The 15,629-nt window shown below is 44.0% G+C and overlaps 1 protein-coding gene across 4 annotated transcripts in view; it reads left to right on the top strand.

Annotated features, from left to right (window-relative positions):
- Nucleotides 1–15,629, top strand: part of zc3h18 (zinc finger CCCH-type containing 18) — a 169,580-nt gene that overhangs the window by 112,385 nt on the left and 41,566 nt on the right. For all 4 annotated transcript variants that reach the window (XM_067998212.1, XM_067998213.1, XM_067998210.1 and 1 more), the window contains 2 exons: nt 178–315; nt 7,952–8,086. In XM_067998212.1, the coding sequence (XP_067854313.1) occupies nt 178–315; nt 7,952–8,086 (273 nt within the window). The remainder of the gene's footprint in view (nt 1–177; nt 316–7,951; nt 8,087–15,629) is intronic.

Below are 15,629 nucleotides of genomic sequence, written 5' to 3'. Positions count from 1 at the left end.
ACTTTTTGCTGTGAAAGGATTAGACATGTGCCTGTTTGAGACAACCAATATGGCACTTGAATCATAGCACAGTTCTGAGAAGCTTTGGGGTCATCCTGCTATCTGTGACATTGTGCATTGCACTAAGCTGTGACATTGTTTTGAAGTCAAAGTTGCTTTTTTAAAAATCTTTTTCAGGTCTTCGTCTCGTTCTTCTTCCTATTCAGGATCTGGCTCATCCAGGTCACGGTCAAGGTCGCACTCAAGATCTTCCTCTTACAGCTCCTATTCCAGCCATTCCTCCAGACACAGCTCCTATTCGGGCAGCAGATCAAGGTGGGAATCAGAGAGTGTCCCATTCTAGCAGTGTACAAAACATTGGCATCAAACTGCACATGTCCAGATGCATCTGTTCTACCCAGATTATATCCTGCACCCAGTTCAACAGATTCACTCTTTTGCCCCCCACCCCATTGTTTTTTAAATTGTGCCTTTTCTCTATCTCTTGTCGTTATTGGTTTTTTTGGTCCTCTGTTGACAGTGTCAGCTAGTCACCTAAAGCATCTCTCACCAAATACATTGTTTACTTGAGTGAGGGCCCCAGTCTCGATTCTGCTCAGTAATAGAAGCACCATTCGTTTTGCAGTGAGATGTTGTGTTTCTGGACTGACCTTAACAGACCAAAGGCTCTACCTGCTTTGCCAATATGCATGTTCAGTTCCACTTTTATTGACCTATTCTGTGTAGTAGTTGACCAAAGTAAGTGAAATGATCATTCACTATCAGTGTTGGCTAGTCTTCTACTTCTGTAATTATTTGTCACCATTAGTCACCAGTTACTATCCAACAATTTGCATTTATGTAGCACTCCTTAAATAATAACAAAATGGAAGGTGGAGATTGAACAGGGTTGGGGAGTGGAGGAGGATGTGTAGGGGTACAAAGACTGAAGTATTGGTCAAAGAGAAAAGTTTTAGGACATTTTTGAAGGTAGAGTGGGAGGTATCATGAGTTAGGAATTGGTTTTAAGAGAGAATTCGAGAGAAGTGGAGTATAGTTACTAAATGATTGGCGTCTGATAATGGGGCACAAGCAGTAATCCAAAGCTTTCTGTCTCTGCTGATAACTTTTGTCAGGGGAAGGGACGGAAGCACAGCAGTCTGGGTGAGGGCATCGGTCAGCCCAGCAGTGCACAAATGCACATCTGGCAGGTTCATCTTCCAGTGTCCACCGGGAAATCCATGAGCTGACCTACCCTTGTGTTGACCAAGGATTTCACTGGAGAGGAAGGGGAGTTCTAAGAAGCATTGGAAGCAGGCATTTGGAAGTCAAATCTGTTGAAGTATTGCTGTTGAATTATTTTCCATACAATGGGGCACCTAGTCAACTCACACGTGGGTCGGAGGGGGAGCTTGTGGTTCCACGACAACTTCCTCATGCTTTTACATACAAAGGGAGTTGCCAGAGAAAGCCTGCAGTTGGATTGCAATTTGAAATATCTTTTGTTCAGAAGGGAATACATATGAGGAAGTGCCCAGTTCCACCATTATCCCTAAAATGATTTTGAACAATGAACATAATTTGAGGATTAAAACAACTAGGCAGTGGGTTCTCTTAATGGAGCAAATTACTCTTTTCTGATCCTTTGTCCATATCAGTTTTTGCTTCAACTGTACCCTCGTGTTTTGAGGCTGTTCAGATTTGTTGCATTGATACTGGGCCTTTGTTAGGCTGTCCTCCTATGCTGTCCACAAAGGACACGTTTCACACTAGTGTTAGCCAAATTCCTTACAAAAATAATTTTTAGGACACGTTATCAGGACATTCTCCGAACAAGGTAGGGACAGTGCAGAAAGCATCTTCTTTCTTCCATCATGTAGCTTTTGTTTGTATTAAATAGCAGTGGTGGATAATGGGAAACCTGTTTAGCCATTGCATGAGAGGAGCTCAAGATGTCTCAATCACTGACTTCCCTCCCTGTGTCTGCTCATTGTAGGCCCCAAACCCTCCTTCCATCTTGTGATTGTGTGCTTTCGCTGATACGTATCTTGTACAATCACTGATTAATGTCCACTTGAATGAGAGTGCCAATCCCAGTTCTGTGAAATGAGGGAAACACCGTGCAAGATGTTCTGTTTCTGTACTCTCCCTTATGCTTGCCTTGTCAGTGTGTATTTCCAATTCCTCCTTTGACTCTATTTTTAGTAACCTCCATTTTTTCAACCTTGTAAGTTGCGCACCCTGTATCTGTATCAACTCCAAACCTATTTTCGATTTCTGTAAGTCTAGCTTTTTACCTTTAATTGCCAGTGCCTTTGATGTGATTCTGGCCAGGGTTTGCTGTGGGGAATGAAACTGCTGGAGGGATGAGAGATTCCAGTATTGCAGAAATATTGCTGTCTTATGGACTAAGAATGAAAGGAGAAGGTTGGAGTTAGCAGTGGCATCAAATGTATCTTAGTGGAAGCTAATTCTGCTTTTCGTTCATATAACCATTTAAATATTTTGCACATAGATGGAAATAGACACCCAAACAGTGAAGGGAAGTTTGTGGCTCCATTACCATTTCACAAGGGAAAGCCTGCAATATTATGAGTTGAAGATATTTTATTCCAGGGAATGTACATGTAGGGAAGTCTGCAGTCTGTTATCATTTTTCAAATATCATAGAATCATAGAATCATAGAAGTTACAACATGGAAACAGGCCCTTCGGCCCAACATGTCCATGTCGCCCAGTTTATACCACTAAGCTAGTCCCAATTGCCTGCACTTGGCCCATATCCCTCGATACCCATCTTCCCCATGTAACTGTCCAAATGCTTTTTAAAAGACAAAATTGTACCCGCCTCTACTACTGCCTCTGGCAGCTCGTTCCAGACACTCACCACCCTTTGAGTGAAAAAATTGCCCCTCTGGATCCTTTTGTATCTCTCCCCTCTCACCTTAAATCTGTGCCCCCTCGTTATAGACTCCCCTACCTTTGGGAAAAGATTTTGACTATCGACCTTATCTATGCCCCTCATTATTTTATAGACTTCTATAAGATCACCCCTTAACCTCCTACTCTCCAGGGAATAAAGTCCCAGTCTGTCTAACCTCTCCCTGTAAGTCAAACCATCAAGTCCCGGTAGCATCCTAGTAAATCTTTTCTGCACTCTTTCTAGTTTAATAATATCCTTTCTATAATAGGGTGACCAGAACTGTACACAGTACTCCAAGTGTGGCCTCACCAATGCCCTGTACAACTTCAACAAGACATCCCAACTCCTGCATTCAATGTTCTGACCAATGAAACCAAGCATGCTGAATGCCTTCTTCACCACCCTATCCACCTGTGACTCCACTTTCAAGGAGCTATGAATCTGTACTCCTAGATCTCTTTGTTCTATAACTCTCCCCAACGCCCTACCATTAACGGAGTAGGTCCTGGCCCGATTCGATCTACCAAAATGCATCACCTCACATTTATCTAAATTAAACTCCATCTGCCATTCATCGGCCCACTGGCCCAATTTATCAAGATCCCGTTGCAATCCTAGATAACCTTCTTCACTGTCCACAATGCCACCAATCTTGGTGTCATCTGCAAACTTACTAACCATGCCTCCTAAATTCTCATCCAAATCATTAATATAAATAACAAATAACAGCGGACCCAGCACCGATCCCTGAGGCACACCGCTGGACACAGGCATCCAGTTTGAAAAACAACCCTCGACAACCACCCTCTGTCTTCTGTCGTCAAGCCAATTTTGTATCCAATTGGCTACCTCACCTTGGATCCCATGAGATTTAACCTTATGTAACAACCTACCATGCGGTACCTTGTCAAATGCTTTGCTGAAGTCCATGTAGACCACGTCTACTGCACAGCCCTCATCTATCTTCTTGGTTACCCCTTCAAAAAACTCAATCAAATTCGTGAGACATGATTTTCCTCTCACAAAACCATGCTGACTGTTCCTAATTAGTCCCTGCCTCTCCAAATGCCTGTAGATTCTGTCCCTCAGAATACCCTCTAACAACTTACCCACTACAGATGTCAGGCTCACTGGTCTGTAGTTCCCAGGCTTTTCCCTGCCGCCCTTCTTAAACAAAGGCACAACATTTGCTACACTCCAATCTTCAGGCACCTCACCTGTAGCGGTGGATGATTCAAATATCTCTGCTAGGGGACCCGCAATTTCCTCCCTAACCTCCCATAACGTCCTGGGATACATTTCATCAGGTCCCGGAGATTTATCTACCTTGATGCGCGTTAAGACTTCCAGCACCTCCCTCTCTGTAATATGTACACTCCTCAAGACATCACTATTTATTTCCCCAAGTTCCCTAACATCCATGCCTTTCTCAACCGTAAATACCGATGTGAAATATTCATTCAGGATCTCACCCATCTCTTGTGGTTCCGCACATAGATGACCTTGTTGATCCTTAAGAGGCCCTACTCTCTCCCTTGTTACCCTTTTGCCCTTTATGTATTTGTAGAAGCTCTTTGGATTCACCTTTGCCTGATCTGCCAAAGCAATCTCATATCCCCTTTTTGCCCTCCTGATTTCTCTCTTAACTCTACTCCGGCAATCTCTATACTCTTCAAGGGATCCACTTGATCCCAGCTGCCTATGCATGTCATATGCCTCCTTCTTATCCTTCATATCCCTCATGCAAGGAGAGTGATCTCAAGATAAAAGGAAGATTGCTCAATGGGGTTTAAAGACTGGAGATCCTCACGGGAAGTTAGGAGTGAAGTTAGGAACTTGGGCAGAACTTTTCCACCCAAAGGGTAATAGAGCAGGCTACCTGGAAATCGTTTGAAGAATAGAAAACGATGGGTACTTGTTAGCATTATGTCGGGGAAGGGATGGGGGAGTACTGAGCGGAGTGCCCCAGGGATAGGTGTTGGGACCATTACAGTTTCTAATTTACATCAATCAATCAACAACTTGCATTTATATAGTGCCTTTAACTTAGTAAAACATCCCAAAGCGCTTCACAGGAGCGATTATCAAACAAAATTTCAGACGAAGCCACATAAGGAGATATTGGACAGATGACCAAAAGCTTGGTCAAAGAGGTAGGTTTTAAGGAGCGTCTTAAAGGAGGAGAGAGAGGAGGAGAGGTTTGGGGAGGGAATTCCAGAGCTTAGGGCCTAGGTAGCTGAAGGCACGGCCGCCAATGGTGGAGCGATTAAAATCGGGGATACGCAAGAGGCAAGAATTGAAGGCACACAGAGATCTCAGAGGGTTGTAGGTCTGGAGGAGGTTACAGAGATAGGGAGGGGCGAGGCCATGGAGAGATTTGAAAACAAGGGTGAGAATTTTAAAACCGAGGCATTTCCGGACCGGGAGCCAACGTAGGTCAGCGAGCACAGGGGTGATGGGAGAATGGGACTTGGTGTAAGTTCAGATACGGGCAGCAGAGTTTTGGATGAGCTCAAGTTTATGGAGGGTGGAAGATGGGAGGCCAGCCAGGAGAGCATTGGAATAGTCCAGTTTGGAGGTAACAAAGGCATGGATGAGGGTTCAGCAGCAGATGAGCTGAGACGGGGCGGAGACGGGCAATGTTACGGAGGTGGAAGTAGACGATCTTGGTGATGGAGCAGATATGTGGTCGGAAGCTCATTTCAGGGTCAGAGAAGACCCCGAGGTTGTGAGCGGTCTGGATCAGCCTCAGACAGTGGCCAGGGAGAGGGATGGAGTCGCTGACGAGGGAACCAAGTTTGCAGCGGAGACCAAAGACAATGGCTTCGGTCTTCCCAATATTTAGTTGGAGGAAATTTTTGCTCATCCAGTACAGGATGTAGGACAAGCAATGTGACAAATGAGAGACAGTGGAGGGGTCAAGGGAGGCGGTTGTGAGGTGGAGCTGGGTGTCATCAGTGTACATGTGGAATCTGACGTGTTTTCGGATGATGTCACTGAGGGGCAACATATAGATCAGAAATAGGAGGTGGCCAAGGATGGATCCTTGGGGGACTCCAGAGGTAATGGTGCGAGAGCGGGAAGAGAAGCCATTGAAGGTGATTCTCTGGCTACGACTGGATGGATAAGAATGGCAACAGACAAGCGCAGGCCCACCCAGCTGGACGACGGAGGAGAGGCGTTGGAGGAGGATGGTGTGGTCAACCATGTCAAAGGCTGCAGACAAGTCGAGAAGGATGAGGAGGGATAGTTTACCACGGCCACAGTCACATAGGATATCATTTGTGACTTTGATAAGGGCCGTTTCAGTACTGTGGCAGGCAATCATTTGGACTCAGTTATGCAATGCAAGTTGGTCAAGTTTGCAGATGGTACGAAATTAGGAGGAGGCAGCACAAAAATTACAGAAATAATTAGAAAAATATGTAAGTGGCAGAACAATGGCAGATGAAATTTAATCCAGACAAATACAGCATACAGGAAGGAAAAATGGGCAACACACGCACACCACGAAAGATGTTGAAGTAGCTGAGAAGAAAGTTGAAAAAAATTAGAATCTTAATAGAGTCGCCACTCAACATGTTCGACCAATGCAGAGCAGCAATGAATAAAGCTGATAGAATGTTGAACTATATAGCTAAACCATGAAGTACATGTCAGCGAGTGTCATGATTTAAACCATGTAGTGCTCTGGTCAGATCACAGTTCTGGTCACAGACACGATGGAAACAGTCAAGCCCTGGGAACAGTGAGGAGAACAACAAGGATAACCCCTAGTGTTAGGCATCTGAGTTATGAGGAGTGGAAAAACTTGGACTCTTCAACCTTAAAAGACATCTGAGAAGTGAACTTGTAAAGGTTTATGAGGTAGCTACGGGTATGGAAAAGGTAAATCCAGATTATTACTGTAAATTAAATGGGGATAATAAGATGAGGAGACACAGGTTCAAACTAGTATATGGCAAATTTAGGACTGATATCAGAAAGCTGTTCTACACATGATCAATACATGGAATGGGTTCCCGTTTGGAATAGTGGAGGCAAAATCTGTAGAATCATTTATAAACCAATTGAATATTTCAGTGGGGGAACTTTAGGGTTTTTCTGGATGGATGATCTAAGATGGGCCAAATGGCCTTCCTCATCCATAATTATCTTGAAGAGGAAATTATTTGAGCCCTTAGATTTCCCACCAGCCATTTAATTGGTATTGCCAGAGCATCATCAAATATAGCTGAGCATTGTCAGCCATAGATTAACTACACAAGACGCAAGGGAGTAAATATTTTACTAACGTAACTGCATGAACTAAACACAGTAATTGAACTGGTTTGGGCAGCCAATTTTGAAAGTCTGTTATGATGTAAAAGGACCTCCTGAGCACAGCTGTGAAAGTGTGCTACCCTAGTTCAGAAACCCCAGTAACGTAGTTTACACATTCTTTGCTTTTGTTTCCTGTGGCAAGTTTTGTCTGTGGAGCAAGAAATGTTTCGGGCTTCTCTAGAATTGTAATTTGGGTGGAGTCGACCATCAATGACATCACTTTGCATCAACAGAAACTGGAAAAGCCACCATGCTGTTGGAGAGTCAGATTGACATTGCACAATGAATCTGTCCAAATGGTTGCTTGCATTTTTGGAGAAAGGACAACAATTGACAAGTTTTTAAAAATGATGATTCCTGTTTTCTGAGCAAGAATCCCAATAATTCCAATGTTGCTTTTGAACACCAGTAGTTACACCCATTTTCACACTCAGTGATGCATCTCGGGTGTAGACATCTCATTGCCATCATTAAAATTGGAAACGGTTTTCAATTTCATTTGAGATGGTGCTTAATTATTGTAATAGTTAATGAGATGAGAAGTTGAAGGTGCTGGTGAAGTCTCTTCTGTTGATGGACTATGAAGGTCTAAAGCCATATTTGCTGTTTCCTGCTCTTTTTAATGAAAGAATTGGCATGGAATACAAATAACCTTATCAGGGAGGGGATTTAAAAACTGGGACTAGAATATGGTGCAACTCTTACTAGATATTCCGATTTCCACAGGTCACGATCATTCTCATCCTCGCCCTCCCCAACTCCGTCTCCATCACGGGCAAAAGATGCTGCAGGAGCAAAGACCAAAGGAGGAGCAGGTAGTGGTGGTGGAGGTGGAGATGCCCCAGCCCCCACTACAAAAAGGTAAAGGAAACAAGTTTACCCCCATTTTCTCAATGCCACATTGTCCATATTCTGAGCTATCTGCCCGAATCTTCACAGATGCTAAAACTACACAATGTATCTTTTATTTATATTGTATTTGTTTTCATTCCTATAGCCAGGGTTGCCATAGGTGTAAATCCAAACTTTGGAGAGTCTCTAATTCCCCCACCAATTTTAATGGCACAGACGATGATGGTTCCCCTGTAAACTGAAATAGGCCCTTTCCTATTTTTACCCAGTGAACAGCAGGTAGAGAACAGTTTTTATCGAAAGCTGAACTGTGGTGTGACCTCTGATTGAAAAGATATCCCTGGACTCGAGGGTCTGCATGGTCATAACATCACTACATTTTCCTGTATTTGTTGATCAGCATGTTATTTCTGCACTGATGGCACTGATTTCCTTTGGGAACCTCATGCTGTCTCCCTATTCCCCGCCTTGCCCTCCCATTCCCCTCCTCATCGCCCTTTCCGGCCCCCATGCCTCTTTCCCCTCTCATGCCCCCATTTCCCCTCTTACATCCCCCTCCTGCGCCCCCCCATCCCATCTGTCTCCCCCTCCCGTGCCCCCCCCCCCCCCCCCCCCACCAGCATTACAAGCCCTACTCCAGCATGGAGTCAATGGCATTCAGCCTTTTCCCCACTGACAATTTGAATTATGTAAATGTTTCTCCCTATTTTAGCCTCACAATGGCTGCCTCCTGTAGAATCATAGAAGTTTACAACATGGAAACAGGCCCTTCGGCCCAACATGTCCATGTCGCCCAGTTTATACCACTAAGCTAGTCCCAATTGCCTGCACTTGGCCCATATCCCTCTATACCCATCTTACCCATGTAACTGTCCAAATGCTTTTTAAAAGTCAAAATTGTACCCGCCTCTACTACTGCCTCTGGCAGCTCGTTCCAGACACTCACCACCCTTTGAGTGAAAAAACTGCCCCTCTGGACCCTTTTGTATCTCTCCCCGCTCACCTTAAATCTATGCCCCCTCGTTATAGACTCCCCTACCTTTGGGAAATGATCTACCTTATCTATGCCCCTCATTATTTTATAGACTTCTATAAGATCACCCCTAAACCTCCTACTCTCCAGGGAAAAAAGTCTTAGTCTATCCAACCTCTCCCTATAAGTCAAACCATCAAGTCCCGGTAGCATCCTAGTAAGTCTTTTCTGCACTCTTTCTAGTTTAATAATATCCTTTCTATAATAGGGTGACCAGAACTGTACACAGTATTCCAAGTGTGGCCTTACTAATGTCTTGTACAACTTCAATAAGACATCCCAACTCCTGTATTCAATGTTCTGACCAATGAAACCAAGCATGCTGAATGCCTTCTTCACCACGCTATCCACCTGTGACTCCACTTTCAAGGAGCTATGAACCTGTACTCCTAGATCTCTTTGTTCTATAACTCTCCCCAACGCCCTACCATTAACGGAGTAGGTCCTGTCCCGATTCGATCTACCAAAATGCATCACCTCACATTTATCGAAATTAAACTCCATCTGCCATTCATCGGCCCACTGGCCCAATTTATCAAGATCCCGTTGCAATCCTAGATAACCTTCTTCACTGTCCACAATGCCACCAATCTTGGTGTCATCTGCAAACTTACTAACCATGCCTCCTAAATTCTCATCCAAATCATTAATATAAATAACAAATAACAGCGGACCCAGCACCGATCCCTGAGGCACACCGCTGGTCACAGGCCTCCAGTTTGAAAAACAACCCCCTACAACCACCCTCTGTCTTCTGTCGTCAATCCAATTTTGTATCCAATTGGCTACCTCACCTTGGATCCCGTGAGATTTAACCTTATGTAACAACCTACCATGCGGTACCTTGTCAAAGGCTTTGCTAAAGTCCATGTAGACCACGTCTACTACACAGCCCTCATCTATCTTCTTGGTTACCCCTTCAAACAACTCAATCAAATTCGTGAGACATGATTTTCCACTCACAAAACCATGCTGACTGTTCCTAATCAGTCCCTGCCTCTCCAAATGCCTGTAGATCCTGTCTCTCAGAATACCCTCTAACAACTTACCCACTACAGATGTCAGGCTCACCGGTCTGTAGTTCCCAGGCTTTTCCCTGCCGCCCTTCTTAAACAAAGGCACAACATTTGCTACCCTCCAATCTTCAGGCACCTCACCTGTAGCTGTCGATGATTCAAATATCTCTGCTAGGGGACCCGCAATTTCCTCCCTAACCTCCCATAACGTCCTGGGATATATTTCATCAGGTCCCGGAGATTTATCTACCTTGATGCGCGTTAAGACTTCCAGCACCTCCCTCTCTGTAATATGTACACTCCTCAAGACATCACTATTTATTTCCCCAAGTTCCCTAACATCCATGCCTTTCTCAACCGTAAATACCGATGTGAAATATTCATTTAGGATCTCACCCATCTCTTGAGGTTCCGCACATAGATGACCTTGTTGATCCTTAAGAGGCCCTACTCTCTCCCTAGTTACTCTTTTGCCCTTTATGTATTTGTAGAAGCTCTTTGGATTCTCCTTTGCCTTATCTGCCAAAGCAATCTCATGTCCCCTTTTTGCCCTCCTGATTTCTCTCTTAACTCTACTCCGGCAATCTCTATACTCTTCAAGGGATCCACTTGATCCCAGCTGCCTATGCATGTCATATGCCTCCTTCTTCTTTTTGACTAGGGCCACAATCTCCCGAGTCATCCAAGGTTCCCTACTTCTACCAGCCTTGCCCTTCACTTTATAAGGAATGTGCTTACCCTGAACCCTGGTTAACACACTTTTGAAAGCCTCCCACTTACCAGACGTCCCTTTGCCTGCCAATGGACTCTCCCAATCAACTTCTGAAAGTTCCTGTCTAATACCATCAAAATTGGCCTTTCCCCAATTTAGAATTTTAACTTTTGGGCCAGACCTATCATTTTCCATAGCTATCTTAAAACTAATGGAATTATGATCACTGGTCCCAAAGTGATCCCTCACTAACACTTCTGTCACCTGCCCTTCCTTATTTCCCAAGAGGAGGTCAAGTTTTGCCCCCTCTCTAGTCGGGCCATCCACATACTGAATGATAAATTCCTCCTGAATACGCTCAACAAATTTCTCTCCATCCAAGCCCCTAATGCTGTACATTGTGCAATACCAAATTGCTGTGCACAGGATCAGGTACACCTCACTGCTGCTCCTCTCTTCTACGTTATGAGAGAGGAAAATACAGAAATGCAGCCATTCTGATACAGAAACATTCAATAAAACTAACCATAGAAAAATTACAGAAATCTACCCCAAGTGCTGAAAACTGCAACCTCTCAGTTGTCCACTCATTGCGAATAGCTGACCCACCACCTACAATTGTACCGTCACCCACCGAACGCAACTGTGGGACTGCACAAGGACAAGGCAGGTCCTTTGTTTATGCCAGATGTTAATGGGTTGTCTTTGTGTTGATAGGGTACCATCAGAACATAAGAAATAGGAGCAGGAGTAGGCCATATGACCCCTCAAGCCTGCTTGGCCATTCAATAAGATCATGGCTGATCTTTGACCTCAACTCCACTTTCCCACCCCATCCCATATCCCAGTTTCGACAAAAGGTCTTTGATCTAAAACGTTAACTTTTTTTCCTCCACAGATGCTACCTCACTTGATGAGCTTTTCCAGCATTTTCTGTTTTTATTTTAGATGTCCAGCATCCACAGTATTTTGCTTTTGACCCCATATCTATTGATTCCCTTAGAGTCCAAAAATCTATCGATCCAGTCTTGAATATACTCAACGACTGAGCATCCACAACCCTCTGGGGTAGAGAATCCCAAAGAGTCCCTACCCTCTGAGTGAAGAAATTTCTTCTCATCTCAGCCCTAAATGTCCGACCACTTATCCTGAGACTATGTCCCCTAGTTCTAGACTGTCCAGTCAGGGGAACATCCTCTCAGCATCTTAGAATCTTACATATTTCAATGAGATCACCTCTCATTCTTCTAAACTCCAGAGAATATAGGCCCATTCTATTCAACCTTTCCTCATAGGACAACCCTCTCATCCCAGGAATCAATCTCGTGAACCTTCATTGCACCGCCTCGAAGGCAAGTCTATCCTGTAGGTAAGGAGACCAAAACTGTGCACAGTACTACAGTGGTCTCACCAAAGCCCTGTATAATTGTAGCAAGACTTCATTACTCTTGTGCTCCAACCCCCTTGCAATAAAGGCCAACATATCATTTGCCTTCCTAATTGCCTGCTGTACCTAGGTACATAGGAACAGGAGTAGGCCATTCAGCCCCTCGTGCCTGCTCCGCCATTTGATAATATCATGGCTGATCTGTGATCTAACTCCATATACCTGCCTTTGGCCCATATCCCTTAATACCTTTGATTGCCAAAAAGCTATCTATCTCAGATTTAAATTTAGCAATTGAGCTAGTATCAATTGCCGTTTGCGGAAGAGAGTTCCAAACTTCTACCACCCTTTGTGTGTAGAAATGTTTTCTAATCTCGCTCCTGAAAAAGGTCTGGCTCTAATTTTTAGACTGTGCCCCCTACACCTAGAATCCCCAACCGGCGGAAATAGTTTCTCTCTATCCACCCTATCCGTTCCCCTTAATATCTTATAAACTTCGATCAGATCACCCCTTAACCTTCGAAACTCCAGAGAATACAACCCCAATTTGTTCAATCTCTCCTCGTAACTTGACGTCCGGGTATCGTTCTAGTAAACCTACGCTGCACTCCCTGCACGTTAACTTACTGTGTTTCTTGTACGAGGACACCCAAGTCTCTCTGAACACCAACATTTAATAGTTTCTCACCATTTTTTTTAAAATTCCGTTTTTCTATTCTTCCTACCAAAGTGAATAACCTCACATTTCCCCACATTATACTCCATCTGCTACCTTCTTGCCGACTCACTTAACCTCCTCACAGCTTACTTTGCCACCTAGCTTTGTATCGTCAGCAAACTTGGATACATTACACTCAGTCCCTTCATCTAAATCATTAATATAGATTGTAAATAGCTGAAGCCCAAGCACCAATCCTTATGGCACCCCACTAGTTACAGCCTGCCAACCTGAAAATGACCCATTTACCCCTACTCTCTGTTTTCTGTCCGTTAAGCAATCCGCTATCCATGCTAATATATTACCACCAACCCTATGAGCCCTTATCTTGTGTAACAACCTTTCATGTGGTACCTTATCAAATGTCTTTTGAAAATCCAAATCTATTACATCCACTGGTTCCCCTTTATCTACCCTCCTGATTACATCCTCAAAAGATTCTAATAAATTTGTCAAACACGATTTCCCTTTCATAAAACCATGTTGACTCTGCCTAATCTTATTATGATTTTCTAAGTGCCCTGTTACCACTTCCTTAATAATGGATTCCAGCATTTTCCCGACCACTGATATCAGGCTCACTGGCCTGTTGTTCCCTGTTTTCTCTCTCCCTCCATTCGTGAGGGGTAACATTTGCTACCTTCCAATCTGCTGGGACCATTCTATAATCTACCGAATTTTGGAAGATCACAAACTCAGGCAGAGTTCCAGACCCCCACCACCCTTTAGAGGGGAGCTGAGGAGAGTTTTTTTCACCCAGAGGGTGCATATCCAGGTGGTACTTAAATGTGAAGAGGATTTCTGCCCCTATCACCTTCTGGGTGAAAACATTTCTCCTCAGCTCCCCTCTAATCCTTCTACCAATCACTTCAAATCTATGCCCCCTGGTTATTGACCTCTCTGCCAAGGGAAATAGGTCCTTCCTATCCACTCTGTCTAGGCCCCTCATAATTTTGTACACTTCAATTAAATCTCCCCTCAGCCTCCTTTTCCAAAGAATCCAGCCATCCAATCTTTTCTCATAACTAAAATTCTCCAGTCCTGGCAACATCCTCGTAAATCTCCTCTGCACCCTCATTAGTGTAGTTACATCCTTCCTGTAATATGGTGAACGGAACTGTATAAAACACTAGCTGTGGCCTAACTAGTGTTTTGTACAGTTCTAGCATAACCACCCTGCTCTTATAGTCTATGCCTCATCTAATAAAGGAAAGTATTCCATATGCCTTTTTAACCACCTTATCTACCTGTCCTGCTCCCTTCAGGGATCTGTGGACATGCACTCCAAGGTCCCTCACTTCCTCTACACCTCTCAGTATCCTCCCATTTATTGTGTATTCCCTTGCCTTGTTTGCCCTCCCCAACTGCATTACCTCACACTTCTATGGATTGAATTCCATTTGCCACTTTTCTGCTCACCTGACCAGTCCATTGATATCTTCCTGCAGTCTACAGCTTTCCTCCTCACTATCAACCACACGGCTAATTTTTGCATCATCTGCAAACTTCTTTATCATGTCCCCTACATTTAAGTCCAAATTATTAATATATATCACAAAAGCAAGGGACCTAGTACTGAGCCCTGCAGCACCCCACTGGAAACAGCCTTCCAGTCACAAAAACTCCCGTCGAACATTACCCTTTGCTTCCTGGCACTGAGCCAATTTTGATCCAATTTGCCACTTTCCCTTGGATCCCATGGGGGCTTGTACTTTTTTGACCAGTCTGCCATGTGGGACCTTGTCAAAAGCCTTGCTAAAATCCATGTGTACTACATCAAACGCACTACCCTCATCGACCCTCCTTGCTACCTCCTCAAAAAATTCAACCAAGTTAATCAGACACGACCTTCCCTTAACAAATCCATGCTGACTGTCCTTGATTACTCCATGCCTTTCTAAGTAGTTTATCCTGTCCCTCAGATTTGATTCCAATAATTTGCCCACCACTGATGTTAGGCTGACTGGCCTATAGTTACTCAGTTTATCGCTCTCTCCCTTTTTAAACAACAGGACAACATTAGCATTCCTTCAATCCTCTGGCACCAAGCCTTTATCCAGGGAGGATTGGAAAATGATGGTCAGGGCTTCTGCAATTTCCTCCCTTGCTTCTCTTAACAGAGAGATATCCAGGCCTGGTGATTTATCTACTTTCAAAGATGCTCATCCCCTTAATACTTCCTCTCTCACTATGTTTATCCCTGATGTGAAGATGCCGATGATGGACTGGGGTGGACAAATGTAAGGAATCGTACAACACCAGGTTATAGTCCAACAGTTTTATTTGAAAATCACAAGCTTTCGGAGTTTACCTCCTTCGTCAGGTGAGTGAGTGAAGCTCATACGCTTCACTCATACGCTTCACTCACTCACCTGACGAAGGAGGTAAACTCCGAAAGCTTGTGATTTTCAAATAAAACTGTTGGACTATAACCTGGTGTTGTACGATTCCTTATATGTTTATCCCATCCAATATTTCACACTCCTCCTCCTTAACTACAGGATTTGCTATGTGTTTGCAACTAATATTGTAAAATTTTTATGGGAGGTTCAGTAACACTTAAGGTGCTACTGCTGTGGCAGATAAAGCATCACCCACTCAGGCCACCGTCCTGATATATTTTGTAGGGTACAGTTTTTGACACCAGTTATACTAGCATACATACGAACATAAGAATTAAGAGCAG

The sequence above is a fragment of the Heptranchias perlo genome, chromosome 16 (genome assembly GCF_035084215.1).
Source record: "Heptranchias perlo isolate sHepPer1 chromosome 16, sHepPer1.hap1, whole genome shotgun sequence".
NCBI classification, from domain to species: Eukaryota; Metazoa; Chordata; class Chondrichthyes; order Hexanchiformes; family Hexanchidae; genus Heptranchias; species Heptranchias perlo.
Note: the sequence above shows the minus strand (reverse complement) of the source record. Positions and strands in the feature narration are given on the sequence as shown.